At 44.2% G+C, this 15170-nt stretch overlaps 2 protein-coding genes across 2 annotated transcripts in view; one reads left to right on the forward strand and one right to left on the reverse strand.

Annotated features, from left to right (window-relative positions):
* Positions 1-9904, reverse strand: fbxo46 (F-box protein 46). The gene is made up of 2 exons (XM_048264665.1): positions 9422-9904; positions 1-2605 (listed from the first exon to the last, which is right to left on the reverse strand). Exon 2 carries the CDS (start codon positions 2492-2494, stop codon positions 368-370), a length of 2127 nt encoding a protein of 708 aa, XP_048120622.1. The 5' UTR covers positions 2495-2605; positions 9422-9904; the 3' UTR covers positions 1-367.
* The window catches only part of coq8b (coenzyme Q8B), a 19332-nt gene continuing 13749 nt past the window's right edge, over positions 9588-15170 (forward strand). Inside the window, exons 1-3 of the mRNA XM_048264669.1 lie at positions 9588-9633; positions 14199-14343; positions 14867-15045. Of these exons, the coding sequence (XP_048120626.1) occupies position 14343; positions 14867-15045 (180 nt within the window). The 5' untranslated portion in view covers positions 9588-9633; positions 14199-14342. The remainder of the gene's footprint in view (positions 9634-14198; positions 14344-14866; positions 15046-15170) is intronic.

Raw genomic sequence — 15170 nt, forward strand, 5'->3', positions numbered from 1 at the left:
TTTCCACCAGCCTCCATTTATTCCTCCATACATGTGCATTGGCCTGCCAGTTACAGGTGTATGTATGTGTGTGTTAGAGAGTGACGTACTGCTAAGAACTCATACAGACATGATAGCGAGGTTAGACAGAGCTGAGAGGTGGGAAGAGGAGGCAAACCAGACCCTCCAACATTACTCTGGCATTCTGAGGTACAAAGAGGACAGGCAGGATGGGGGAGACGGGGGGCAGCGGGAGAGAGAGAGACGAGGAAGAGGCGGGAGCTGGAGGAGGATGATGATGAGAACCCCCAGCTCCCCCCTTCCCCAATACGCCCTGCCTCGAACCAAAAAAATCAGCCCGTCACCCCCAAACGCCACCCCGGGCCCTTTACCTCCCGTCGTCTCGCTTTGAGCGTGTTTGCACCAGGTCGCACAGCTGCACCCAATTGTTGTCATGCAAGCCCACGCGGCAGCCCGGCGTGTCCTTGTCGGTGCGCCGACAGCACATCCAGTAGGAGCGTCCGTAAGGCAGGTCGTGGTGGTAAGGTTTGGGGTGCCAGCGGCAGAGCGAGACGTCGCCGCGCTCGTACTGCCGCTTGCACTGCTTGCAGGGGTCGTCGCGGTACTGCGGGTCCTGGTTCCAGCGGGAGTCCGTGGCGCGCACGCCGTACGTCTCGATGAGCGCCTTGAAGTCGTGGCACGTGCACTTGAGGGCGGCGAGCGAGCGCGTAGGCAGGTAGCTGAAGATGTTGACCATGATGTGGTCGGGGAGCGAGAGCATGTACTGCCGCGGCTCCAGCAGCCGCTGGATCTGGAAGCGGATCTCCAGGAAGTCGTGCGAGACGTGGCGGTAGAGGCGGCACAACGAGGAGGACGAATCGCCGCCCGTTCCGTCCTCCACGCCTGGGAGTGGCGAGTCGGGCCGCTCAGCGGCGCCGACGACTGTCCCGTTAACGCCACCACCGCCGCTACCCGCGGCTGACCCACTGCTGCTGTTGTTGTTGTTAGCACAGTCCAAAGAGCACAGGCCGCCACCGTTCACACCCATGCCCTTGACCCCAACTTCCTCGTCGGGGGTGGGCGGTTGCAGGAAGAAGAGCTGACCGGGTGGGGGGTCCTCCGACGCGTCCGACGAGCTGCCCCCTCCTCCCGGCTTGGCGAAACACACCGTCTCCTCCTGGACATTCTCTGTGCTGTCCTTACCGTAAAAAACGCACTGGTCCACCGCGCCAGTCACCACCACCTCCACGTGGAAACCAGTCACGCGCTCGCGAGAAACATTCTTCTTCTCCGCAGGGACGAGGTCAGGGTTGGGGTCCGGGGTGGCGGAAGAGGCCGACGGGGGCCGGTCGGGGTGCCCGTCCCCCAAGCCGTCTCCCTTCGGGGAGCCAGCTAATAGGAGACTCGGGTCTCGAGAGGAAGGGCTGACCAGCTGGTACAGGTCACAGGTGATCTTCTCTTTGGACCGCGCGCCATTCTGTGCTCCGCTTGACCCGCAGCTCATGAACATGCAGCGGGGGCGACCGGCCGGCTCCGACTGGGAGCGAGAGTCCAAGCTGGACACTCGGAAGGCAATTCGGACTTCACCCCTGCCGTGGGCCGCCGTGGGAGGGGCGCCCGCAGGGGTGGCGGGCGCTTGGTCTTTCGCGGGTACATTCTCTGGCACGCCCTGCTGCGACTCGTAGTGCGCCACGGCCTGGGCGACCCGCCGGGTGTCATTCGGCTGCTGCTCCAGCTCATGCTGCTGCTCGTCCAGGTCACTGCTGGAGTCCGGCAGAGACAAGGTGTCCTCGGACATGTAGACCAGCGGACCGGTGTCCGAGTCGGAGCCTGGGGGGACGGCGTTCGACTGGGGGTGAAGGTGATGGCTGGGGGTGGTTTGCCCTTGGACCACCATGCCCTGTAGGGCCATGGCTGTGCGCTGCTCCACCAGAGCCACCATCTCCGCCACGGACAGCAAGTCCGTCTCGCTGACACCCCCGAGGCCATCATCCACAAGCACCGCGTCGGCAGGCGAGGTCTCGTTGGGGGCCCTGGTGGGGGGGTCGTACGACGAGCAGCGCCGCCGCCGCTTGGCCTTGGTGCAATCGGTGGCCCAGTTGCCCTTCACCTTCATGGCGCTGGGCCTAGGCAGGCCCGTGCCGCTGAACTGGTGCGCCACGAAGAAGGCGATCTTCTCCTTGGTGTTGCCCGGCTTGATGACGTACCAGGTGTCAAGCAGGACCCGGCCGTCCTCCACTTGCGTGGTGGGCGATGGGGGGGCTGGTGGTGGCGGTGGCGGCTGCATGTTGTTCACGGCGGTTGGAGGGGTGTTCTCCGTGCCGGCGTCCTCGTCATCCTCTGGCCCGGATCCGACGCCACCGTCTATGGACGTTCTGCCCGCGGCATCTGCCTTGCAGAGCGAGGGGGCCGGTCCATTGCCCCCCGTGCCCCCTCCATATGGTTTGTTCTGGGAGTAGGTGCCGAAGGGGCGCGGGCACCACAGCCGGATGTGGGAGAAGGTGTCACGGTTCATAATGGGCCCGCTAGGAGCATATCTGCGTCTCTACGCTGGACGGCTGCAGAAGACGTCGCCACACATTTTCATTCACACTTCTCAGCTTGCAGGCACCAGTGGATCTACAATCTGTGGGGCATCAACAGATAAAGGAAAATTAAAAATGATGTACTTCACACAAATGATGAGCTTATAAAAGCAGTCTTTCTGTAAAGACAGAACACCATACTGAACTAGTGAGATATTGGAAAACATTTCTCTGGCAAACAATGTCTAGTTTCGGAGAGAATGATGGAATTGGAAATAGAACCCCCATACATGGTTCTATTCCCAATTTCCATATGCTGTCGGTTAACGGCGTTACTGCAAACCAGAGATTAACATTCTTTTTGGTCTAGCAAACATTGTAGTTTTTTTCACATGCCATTGCAACAACTAGTAACGTTACAAAAACTACAATACCACACAGGATCTAGCTAGACTGGAAACAAAACAACAGTCACGCCGCACACACTTGTTTGGGCTTGCAGTGTTTCCTACAGAATTGAATTCTATTTGTGGTGGTAGGTTTGCAGAATTAACTTGAATGCAAAGAATCATTGTGTGGTGGTCAGTGTTGATATTATGGTGGGCCGCCACAAATAAGTCAATGTATGGGAAACACTGGGCTTGCAAGCCGGCCAAAGAGTGGTAAGCTAACGTATTAATCGCGTGCCACCAAAGATTTTTATTTTATTTTACAGTCACTTGTTCTGTTATCAAAAATCCTCTTTGAACGCTACTATTTTGACCCTTTGATGCACCGTTTCTGGTCCTCTAACTGCCACAGACACTTCCTAGCAAAGAGTCTAAGAACTTTGCTGCCTAGTAGACTTCTGCCTAGTCCTTCTCCTGTAGTCATGGAGATAATAAACACCAATGCAGTTCTGAACTCCCGGTCGGCTGAAGGGTGCTTTAAATCGCTGTGGACACCGATGCCGACATGAGTGCAGTGCACTCTACTTTCGACATTTAATATTTGGTTGGCGCCGCTCCATAAAATCCATTGTTCATCCAGTGTTTGCCAATTAAAAACTTCGGCGTTGATGTGTGTGGCAGGTGACAATGAACCATAGACTGTATAAAATAGCAGTGAACTCATGTCGGCGCCGGTGTCGGCTTAGTCGACATGGAATTAACATATCACCGAAGCCCTTCAAGTTTAAGCTTTAATCTAGCATACAAGCTAAACATTGTTTAGCCTACACTCACACCGTTATGTGAACTGAACATGGAGATATGAACTAGGCTATTTCTGTTTGTTATGCCCTTCATTGAAATGTGTTGTAGACCTAGGCCTAGGCTACATTTTGAACACTTGTGCATAATTCTCAATAGGAAAAGTTCCTTATTTTCAACTAAACTCAAAGATAATGGATCATTATATGGAGTATTTTCTGTTTGTTATGCCCTTTGTAATGTGTGTACATTTTGTGAATGCACTTCTGCTGTAGGCCTTGCATTTATTTCAGTTTATATCCGCTATATTTCTGAAGAATACATTGTGTTGCCTCAGGTCTGCTGCACATCTTTTGAAATTTGATTTGAAATAAACAAAATAGACCTTAGTCTTAAAATGACCTAGTCTTAAAGTTAAGTTAATAAAGTAACTTGCTTTGCTTTCATTTGAATCCCAAATAAAGATACACTGGTAATAAATGATTTTGTTAATATGGAATTATGGAAAGTTCAGAAATGAGCTAGAAATAATAGAAATTTAACCATGTGATAAAATATGTGATTAATTGCGATTAACTATAGAAATTCAGTGAGTAATCCCGATTAAAAAAAATGAATCGCTTGACAGCCCTAACACACACACACACACACACGAAAATGTGAATGTAAGGTGTAAATGCACCATGCAGACAATAAATCTATTCTGATTCTGCAGGCAACACGGCTCACATGCTTCATCACAGGTTTGTGTAAACATAATATATAAAGTGTGATTTCAACACTTAAAAGTTTTCATGGTTTGGGACATTGGGAAGCGAGTCCAAGAAGGAGGATTAACGACTTATCAAAACAACAGCACTAAAGCAAGGCCCATAAGAACACTTTTCCCTCCAGATCCACAACACAGATCTGGAGGGTTTCCAAGACTTACTCAGCAAGCTTATCTGACCAACTCAAAAATTTCAATTAGTGCTTAATTCTTAATTAGTGAAACACCTCATAGAAAGGATCAAAATACAAAATGTAGATAACGAAAATAGGTGCACACACAAGAATAGCCTACACTCGTATCTTTTCTACAGATATTAATAGCCAAATACAGATCAGATGTCAATGCCCAGGGTGTGTAAGCCTTGGGTATATTTTTAAACTGAAAGTATGTCCGGTGTACTAATCAATTCAAGCTCCAAGATAGAACTTTTAGATATTCTAACACTAGATGTAAAACCCTTCGATATACAACTCACAGCAATGTCAAAAGGAGACTAGGAATTCTTCACCCGGTCAGCAAGCCCATCAGCATTTCTCCAAAAATGGCTCACACAACAGACAGGCAGCCAATTTGGAATCAATATTCCGTTACATTCTCTTTGCTGCATGGAGGCAAATGTTTGGATGGGAAGGGGAGAGAAGAGGAGAGGGGAAGATGGGGAGAAACCGCTGACGCTAATCCCACGATGGGCTTGAACCGTTTTCAGCTCCTCTGCTCTACCCACTGTGCAAACGTTGTGATTACAGAACCCACTGCTGAGCTTTTAAAGCACCATGGTTATCCTCTACGAACAGACGTGTCATCATAGCCCATCAAGACCCATGTTCAAGACATTCACTTATGCGAGCCAGTAAAGATTTGGGAGATGCAACCTATAATAGCCCACGCACTTCAAAATAGATGTTTGTGGGCGTTGGTGAATGTGTGCTTCGATACAGGAGAAAAAGGGGGGGCTCGGCAAATCTGTTTGTGTTTAAATGTGACTGGTGTGCCTCACCCAATCTGCAGTCATTTCATTAGTCAGTTTGGAAATGTGAGAATGATATGACCAGGATGTCCACCAGCCACAACAGAAAAAAGGGAGAGTGATCTCAGTCTGGCACGTCACACGAATGTTGACTTCATCTCCAGTAAAAACCCTTCGGGATGATGATGCACTTTATTTCCTCTTGATTCAAAACAATTGCTGCAAATTACATGCAGATTTCAGCCTTTTGCATAATCCCGTCAAATCCTACCAGAGCTTGGGCTAGCTCAAAATCACTCTATAGCACACTCAGAGCTGCTCGTCTCTCTCACAGGCGGGATCAAGCGTATGCGTGTGGTGACCACACACACGTGACCACACACACACACTCCCCTCATTTCTATAGCTGAAGGCCACACACACTCACTCAGTGGCCTTTCAACTGGTCTGTTCAACACTGACAAAATGTCATCACATTAGGTTATCAAGATAAACCAAAAAGAGAGAACAGAAGACTCTACATTTAAACTGCTACCACCAGCAAATTCCGTAAGGGAAACTAAAGCCAACATATAGCCTACACCAAGACACACGTGATGCATGCACACACAGAAGCACATACACAAACAGCCAAAGACCGTTCAAAATAGGCTCCACCTACTTTACCTGAATCTCCAACTCTAGGTAATGTAATGTGTGGATGGGTGTGGTGATCAGACGGATGGTTTGTGTCAAAGTCTGTCTTCGAAATAACCACTAAAAACGTGTGAATCTGAACAAAGTCAGAGATTTGCATAGGTAGGGGGAAACAACCTTGTTTCCGGTTCACGGTAGCTTTGTGGCCATGCCCCGAACTCTTCCTATTCAAAGCCAAGTTAAAAATAGTTTTCCATTCGGTCATCTTTAAGACTACAAACTGACATCACAGACAACACCCTCAGCCATATGAGTTGCCCCCATTGCTCCACCAGCACTACACGCTCCATCCTACACGAATCTGCCCCTTTTTTTCCTCCCTTCGCATAGGTGGCTGGGGCCAGCCCTCCACGCGGCGCCGTGATGAATTACGACGGCCACAGACGCGGTCCACCCCTGTGCGTCTGCACACACAATGCGACCGTCGGTGGGGGAGGCGACCAAAAGCGATGGATACGTGTCCTCCTCCCCACCACTCGCAACAATGGGCCTGCTGCCGCGGCTTCCTTCATCCCGGCCAGCCCAGATGTAAATAAAGGGCCAGAGCGGAGAGCCTTTTGTCGCCGCAGCAGAGACGACGACTTATGATGAAGTGATTGGTGGCACTTGAGGCATAATGGCAGGAACTGCTCCACACAACATCCCCTGTCTGAGGCCATCTAAAGAGGGGTCAGCGGCAGGGTTTTCATCAGCTTTCATCCAGTGTGACCAGAGTGTCTAATTATGGCGACCAAGTGAGAAAAAAGGGAAAAAAACTCAGCACCTCAACCAATGAAAGAAAAAGCTGGGAGGGGGGGGCTTGATGAGACAACTGAATATGGTGTTGCATATGTCCCAGTGAACTGCACATTGACAAAGTTAAACCTACAAATATCAGTATCTTCAAAGATGTAGTAGGTGTCCATTAGCAGTGCACTCATTTAATTTGAAAAAAAAAAAATCACTGAAGGAGAACATAAAACATAACTGAGAACGAGAACAGGACAGTTTCACTTGCTCTAGAGACGGACTTCAGGTGTTTGCCCAAGACAGCAACACTGGCTGAACACATAAGTTTGAGTCATCTTTAGAAGTGAGCAGGAAAGGAGTCTCAGACTATGCAAACATCCCAATCATAATCAAAGTGAATGCTGAATGATAAGGTTACTCATTTCAGAGGTAACAACAGAAAAGTGTACACTGTTCAACCATGCTGAATAGTATGGGTCTGGTCCAATTACCACTGCCTGATTGTTTTAAACTTTAAACCCTTGATAATCACTCCACATACTGGTGTAGGCAATGGAATGATGTCACCTTTGGGGGTGCATCCCTGTCTTTGGCTATTAGAGTTACTGTGGTGCCTTTGATAACACTGACTGTGTTGGAGGTGTTGAATTATTGTGTAGAAAAAAACTAAAATACGTTTGACGTAAGTGTTAAACACAATGCAATCGCAAATATAAAGTTACAACTCCTGTTTGCAACGTCGTTGATTGATCAAATGGTGGACTTCGTCCATTCCATCAAGACGCTGCTGAAGTGGCTACACTACAACAGCTTGTTTGAGGCCCTTGGGTTGACTAGATAGCTCACCTGGGGGAAAAGAGATTAGCTAGCCAGCAGAAAGTTATGATACTCGTTGGGACAAATTATACAACCAGCAGGTTTTTACTCGGGATAGTGAAAATCCCGCAGACGACCACTTAAGAAAACTGCCGTCAATATGAATATTTGCCTTTCTACAAAACATTTAACAAAAACACAAATACCTTAACCAAGTTAACTAGCGTCAGTGGGTGCGAGGCCTTGTAAATAATGTTTGGATCACGACTGGGTAGTAGCTTTCCATTCTGTATGTAATATAACGTTACACAGCAGTGCAAAACACTGCATCCATACCAAACAAAGAGCATTATCATAACAAGTCTGATCATTAACAGATAAGCCAGAGAAGTATTAAGTTACTGAGAAAACAATATTTAAACGTCAACGTTATACATCGCTTCTTCGTGCAACATAGCTTGCCGTCCTGTCATTAGCTAGTTTTAACAGCGTTAACGTTAACTCTACTGGTGGACGACACATGTTGGAGTTAGCTAAATATTCAGGTGGGGGATGTCTTAAGAATAGAGATTATCGACAACTAGATTATTTTAATAAATGCAAAGAACAGTCAAATAGCTTAAGTTAATCTTAGGCGATGCACACGCATTGTTTGCATCAACTAAAGTTACCCTTGCTTATAATGCGTTAGCCAACTAGTCACTAAATTTAGCTAGCTATCGCTAAACTAGCTATACTTCGATAACAGGTTTGTCAACAATAAACAAAACAAAACCTGCAAGTTAAAATAAATACATTTATATATGTATATATTAACGCACCCTCGTGAAAACAATATAGGCTATCAACTTTGATAACTAAGATGACATGCAAACTACAGGCAGAAATCATTGGCCGAATGAGGCAAGAGACAAATGTTAACCTAGCTTCTAACCTAAAATGCTAGACAGCTAACCTTAGCGTAGTGTAAGGATAGTACATAAGATAGCTAATAAAAAGGCCCCGTTATATGTAGAAATATTGACATATAATTGACAGCTACCACCTTATGGACGTTCGTTTTGTCACAATAAATATGCCTCGATTCCAACAGGCAAATTTACATACACGAAGGCAGCTACACATCACAACATTACCAGTATCTGTGTACATGCTAGGTTTACTTAGTTAGCTAACGTTACCTAGCTATCGATAACAAAGTTGAGAATCGGGGGGAAAAAAACAAAAACATTGCGATAAACGATGGTTATGGCGAAATACAAAGAAGTACAACACTGTCAAGTTAAAATATCGGACTGAAAATCGAGAGGGTATAATTTTGGCATATTAGTTTTAATGCACTCACACAGTGATGGCCTTTAAATTGTGTCATTCTAATCTTTGGTTGTAGCTAGCAACAACACACGTCATTGTAAACACAATTCTCCCACTAACGTTAAGTGCAAAAGGTGGTCAAAGCTGTCGAAACAAAATAACATTATCTAACAAACTACATACGTTGAGTGAGCATCATGACAATCGACTATGTAAATAAAAGTAAGAGAAGATTAACATCAAAGTTAGCTAAGGTTGGCAAATGTCAGTTCTCTCTTAAGTGGTAAATTTTCCGAAAGCTGGCAAACGAATCAGCTAGGTCCCCCAGCTAACTTAGCAAGCTAGCTCAATAGGTACGCAGTGCTGACTCGTTGATAGCCCATGTTAATGTCATTAATAGTCTCTTCTTTCATGTAATTGTTTTCTTTCTTACCAAAAAACAATCCTTGGGTAAGTTGTTGTTGTCTCGTTTATGCGTCCAGAAATGTTTTTACTCGTAGACGTGTCAATAAACTGAATCCTCTTCCCTTTCAGAGCACCAAACAAGGAAGGAATCCGAACAAGGATGTCGGGTTGCAGGTATCAAGCAACCTAGCCTGTTAGCTTTGGCTAAATCCTTGTTAGCATGAACGTTAGCTACCTGCGGTACGTATCTTGATTAAGCTAACGTTAATCCATACTCAAATTGGATGCAGTCGAGTTCCCAACATGAGAAAACGCGATCGTAAATCAATCATTTGTGTTGAGTACTTGTTTCAATTTTGGACACTTTCAGATGGCTTATGGCTGAGGAGGCAAGTACAGTTCCTAGGTTCCCTGCATAGCTAACCATAATAGTCAGCCATGAGAGACTAGTCGAGCAAGGCCATCTTGTTGACAGGCAGCTGCATAAGGCTGGCAACCAATAGCAAAGCAAACTCGATGGCGTGCCCATATATGGTTTTCACTTGCTCCCCCTCTCTTACCCCCACCGCTCCTCCCTCCGCCCTCTCCCACCCCCGAGCATGTGGGGTTGCCAGATTAAATGATGAAGGTAGCCTATTTCAGCAGTGGTAAAGTGGTGAATTTTGCACGAAAATGTACCCCAAAACGCGAATCATTCTGCCTTTATACAAGTGTATTGCAGCATTTGGGATTGGACTCTTTCACCTCAGTATCCTAAAACCATAGGCCTAAACAGGTTGCAAAGCCTAGAAAAAGATGGAACGTGTGTGGATGTGTGGATGCAGTATAGTAGCCAAGCTGATTCCAGGTTCTGCTCCATCAGGACCTGAACCACCAGATACCAAGACAAACTGTCTTTGCTCACTCATGATTATAACCCATTATCACCAGATTTGGTCAGTGCAAAAATGTATGCAGTGGAGTAAAGAATAAAGTGTATTTATTTAATAATGCAAATTGCTTTGATGTAACCAATTGAGAAATCTAAAGTAGATTAACCTCAAACTAAATCATGGATATGAAATGCAATAAAGATAACACAGCCATATCTCTATAAAGTTTGGATGAAATCTGATCTGTTTGCAGTGGTTTAAAAATTCCAGGTTTCTCACCACTTTTATCACATCTTTAGGTTACTAAACTTGTTGATTTTTTTAACGTTTAATGCCATTTATACAATGAGAATGATAATATTAGGAGTGGGAAAGATGTTAGTATAGATTGTGAAATAGTTGAGGAGACGCCACAGTCAGCATTATTCACCTCACTGTGTGTTGTCTCAAAGTTTATTGTCTTGAGTTTGAAGCTGACTCTTGCCTGCTTGCTTTTTCAGGCTGTGTTTGGAAGTCTTTGAGTGAGCATAATTATTCCTTTGGGTGGGTTAATTATATTGGTAGTGTGTATTGTGTCCTCTCCTTTCTCAAAGGCATTGCCAGGTATAGCGACCCGAAGTCTTGAGTCAGCAAAACATCACTGAACATTCACAGCATTGTGTGGTGAAGTCTGTTACTTCATCCAAAAGCAGATGTGCTCCCAACTCACTTCACAGAATTTTGGAAATTATTTGCTGACATTTGCATTTGTAAAAAAAAAGGGCCAGATCCATTTGTCAGGTATGGAAAAAGTCATGCAGATGCTGAAAAAAAGCTTATAGCCCTTAGCTTAGGTAACCTATGGCCTCTTCTGTATACTGGCCAGTGGCCACCCTCACTGACCTGTAGTTCTTGTGATTTTTAGTAGTCTGTGATACATGGAACTCTAATTTTAAACATATTCCAGTAAAAATTCTGTGTATAATACACTGCAGGTAACACACAGGCACCAGGGGAATAAGGGAATGTGTAATTAGTTACACAGTGATATTGGAAGGAGGCAATTAGTCTGTTCTTCCAAATCCAAACTGATGCTGTTCAAGAGGCATAATATGGAAGTGACAGCCCTAAAACATCAGTTTATTTATTTTAGAGAACTATCTCAATTCATGCATGTCATTATGTTGAGATAATGGCATATTTTCATCCAACATAATAAAATAAATTCAATATTTTAGTCAACATGTGCGCTGATCTGCAAAAAGGCCTTTTCTAATGTGTGCAAGCTTATATGACAAACACCTGTTGAACCATAGACTAGGCTAGTGTTTTTATCCTTAAAGTAAAGGCATTCTTCGTATACCACTGGTATTTGGTTCAACGTGCTAAATAGCTTAGGCTGCCCCAACATTTCTGATGTATTCTCCAGAAAGGCAAGCCTTGAGAAATGATGCACTGATCAACAGCCCACTTCTCATTAATTGCAACTAGAGGACAAATTCTATGGGACAGTAGGTCTAGACTATTATTTTGTTTTCACTTAAAAACAGAATTTTGTCAAGGTCTCGAATTAATTATGTTGATATCACGAGAAAACAGTTGTTTTTCAAGATCTCTAACTAATTTGATATGCATCTGGAAAGCTTTGTTATTTAGAGATAGACATGAATTGATCGACATCTCATTATTCACACTGAGACTGTGAATGACCTCCTGCATTCTAACCTGGCTATACCAGACTGATTCTCAAGAAAATTGGCCTGAGAAAGCTTTAAGATACGTCTTTGGCATCAGTGCAGCCTGTTCAGGATCAACAGCGCTGTCTGTCTGTTATCGTATAAAGCCTGCCCCAATGCTGAAAGCAGTTGTGATAGTTCCTGGGTTTGCAGTGAATTTTGAAATCACAGTGAATTGGAAAAATTGCCAGGCAGATCTGCAGAGCAGACCAGGGTCGTCTGGACTCACCATGGAAGTATTATAGGCCTAGAACCTGAGAGAGGGAGTACCCTCCAGAATTATTGGCACCTCTGCTAAATTTGACTAAAAACCGGTATAAAAAAATAATCTGTTGGTGATTTATTGTAATCTCACAATGAAAAAAATTAGGAAACATCCAACCTTGAAGGGAAGCAAATTTATTTTGAGATCTGAAAATCTCATAAAGAAACATATTTTAGTTGCTCACAATTATTGAAAAATCTTATAAACAAAACCTAACAGAAACATTTTCCTACCTAATTTCTATTTATTTATTTGTGAACTTTCAGAAGTAGTTCATGACTTTCTTTTTCGGTATGAAAATAAAGTCACACATAGGCTAAATCCTTTAGTCATTTTTCAACATCGGAAAGACAAGAGAATACACTAAATTTAAATAAAAGGAAAGCGTGTTGACATTTGTAAGTCAGAGAATGTCTATGACAAATAGGTACTTTGTTGAAAATGCCTATATTTACAGTTAAAACAATTATTAAAAGGTTCTAATCATCTGGAAATGTGACAAACATGCTTGGACAAAGACCCATGGTTATCCCCATGTACAGTATGGAGGATGGTAAGATAGGCAAAACATATATCACTGAGAGTTACAGAAAAAGGTATCATCTTGGGGTCACCAAGTCCCCCAACAATCTTCAAAAGTGACCTCGCTGCTAATATCCAGTCATTTAATTACCAATGTAAACGGCAGGAGTTACTGAATGGTACAGTGACTTTGTCTGGAAATGTGGTCTATTGTCAGATGAAATGAAAATTCGCGCTCTTTGGCTAGAAACACTTTAGGTGTGTTTGGGAACCTAATTAAGGTGCATGAACACCAAGACAAACCGGAACATTTTCAAAGGAAATCTGTCAATCTCTGCCAAGACACTAAAAGTTGGTCATGATTGGATCATTCATTAGTTCAATGAACCAAAACAAATGTCCAAAACAAATATGGTTTGCTGAACACAAAATCAAGCTTCAGACATTGCCATTTCAATCCCCTGATCTAAACTTCATACAAAAACAGTGGGGTGAGTCAAAGAGGAGAATGTGTAAGTGTAGACCCAGGAATCTGGAGGATCTGGGGAGATTTTGTAAAGACAAACGGCCTTAATTGCCAATGCCAATAATTGTGAGTGAAGTGTTTTTGTTAAAAATATTTATTTCTTTATGAGAGTTTCCTTTTTCTCAAAATAAATTTGCTTCCCTTCAAGGTAGTATTTTTCCTTTTTTTTCATTGTGAGATTACAATAAACCACCAACAGATATGTTTTATACCAGTTTTTAGTCAACTTTGGCAGAGGTGGCAAATTCCTGTTGGGAATCGAATATCAGATAATCCACACGGATGACGTAGGCCTAATTTATGTCCATTGGAAATGTGGGGTCAGAAGTGAGTGCACGTTGATTCACCCGTGGCTACATGTAGGTTACTCCTCAATTAAGAACAATTTAGATTTGCATAGACTGACATTCATCACCCAAAAATTGTGTTTTACACTTTCAAAATGTCACAGTACATGTTTTTCTTTCTCGTGTATTTATTTATGCCTGTTTGCACAGTTGGCCAGTTTGTGTGTGTGTGTGTGTTTGTTGGGGGTGCTATAATAAAGGTTTAAACTGGTAGCTAGTCTCCCATTGGATGATAGGCTTACTAATTGTTTTGAAGGTCCACTATGCCCCTTCTTGTGGACAGTGACTCAAGCAAGGATGGTTTCCATAACTCCATGAAGAGGCTTTGCTGGGCTGTGCTTTTGTAACTGAACTTCTTGCACGTGGTGCATCTGTCACCAAATTATTAGTCACGCCCACTAATAGCCACCCTAAACAAATTCAGGCTTCGGATACGTCCATAATTTGTCAATCCCAAACTGAAACCATGACAACCTCCTTCTTTATTCGCACATCATTGGTTTGGCCTGATGTGCGCTTGTGTCCCGCCTTTTTTTTGCATTTGTGGGATTTCTATAGGTTGACAAGCCTGATGCTTCTCTTACCTCTCTTCCGGACACGAGAGGACTTGCGAAACAGCGTCGACTGTACGTTGTGGGAAGGACATCTCAACAGAGACTAACCTATATTCGTAGGAGTCAATCTAGCTTCCCACACCTAAACAGTGAGTTTACTATACTTAATTCGTTTAGGAATGTTTGTATTGGGATTCATTTAAATCAATGTAAAAAATATATCAGCAGTGTCAGATTGTTAGCCATCTTAGCTTAGCTACTGACTGTGTCTGAGCAGCAACGTGTAGTTGAACATATTAACGTAGGCCTACTGCACTGTTAGGTAACAAACATAACAGATCACTTGAACATTGAAGTTAATTCATTCATTTTTGCTGCATTGCACATTTAGACTACGCATATTTTGGTTGTATTAGTCCAGTCAGTAGTGTTATCAATTGAATGGAAATTAGCCTACATCATCATAACTTAAAACAGTGTGACAAGTTACTGCAGAGCTCCATTAGCATCCGAATGATGAAAGAGGTCATTTGAACAGTAACATAGTATCATGCCAATGTGGAACAGCAATGTGTTACATAGTTGCGTTGGTCTTTACACTATCAGCACATGAGTTTCCTATTAATGTAGACCGCCTATTAACGTAATCTTTATTTTCTCGACAACCCCCAGTGATGCTTGCAGAGGTACTCCAGGTTTTGCGGGGTGCTGGTAAAGTGGGGGCTGCCTTTGTCACCATCCAAGGTGAACAGCTGAGACTGATGACATGTAACACTACAATGGGAGCAGGAGTCAAAGCTGCTCAGGCTGCTGTAACAGATGTCCTGAGTGCTGTCATGGGTGGTGGGCAGGTAGGTGTTAATGAAGTTACTCAACTGCCATCACCTTTGGTCACTCTACATTGCTAGGCCTTCATATTTGAATACTTCATTGACACAGAATACCCTTGCATACTTTTATAGCCTATATTTACAGT

This window comes from Alosa alosa, chromosome 15 (genome assembly GCF_017589495.1).
Source record: "Alosa alosa isolate M-15738 ecotype Scorff River chromosome 15, AALO_Geno_1.1, whole genome shotgun sequence".
In the NCBI taxonomy this organism is placed as follows: Eukaryota; Metazoa; Chordata; class Actinopteri; order Clupeiformes; family Clupeidae; genus Alosa; species Alosa alosa.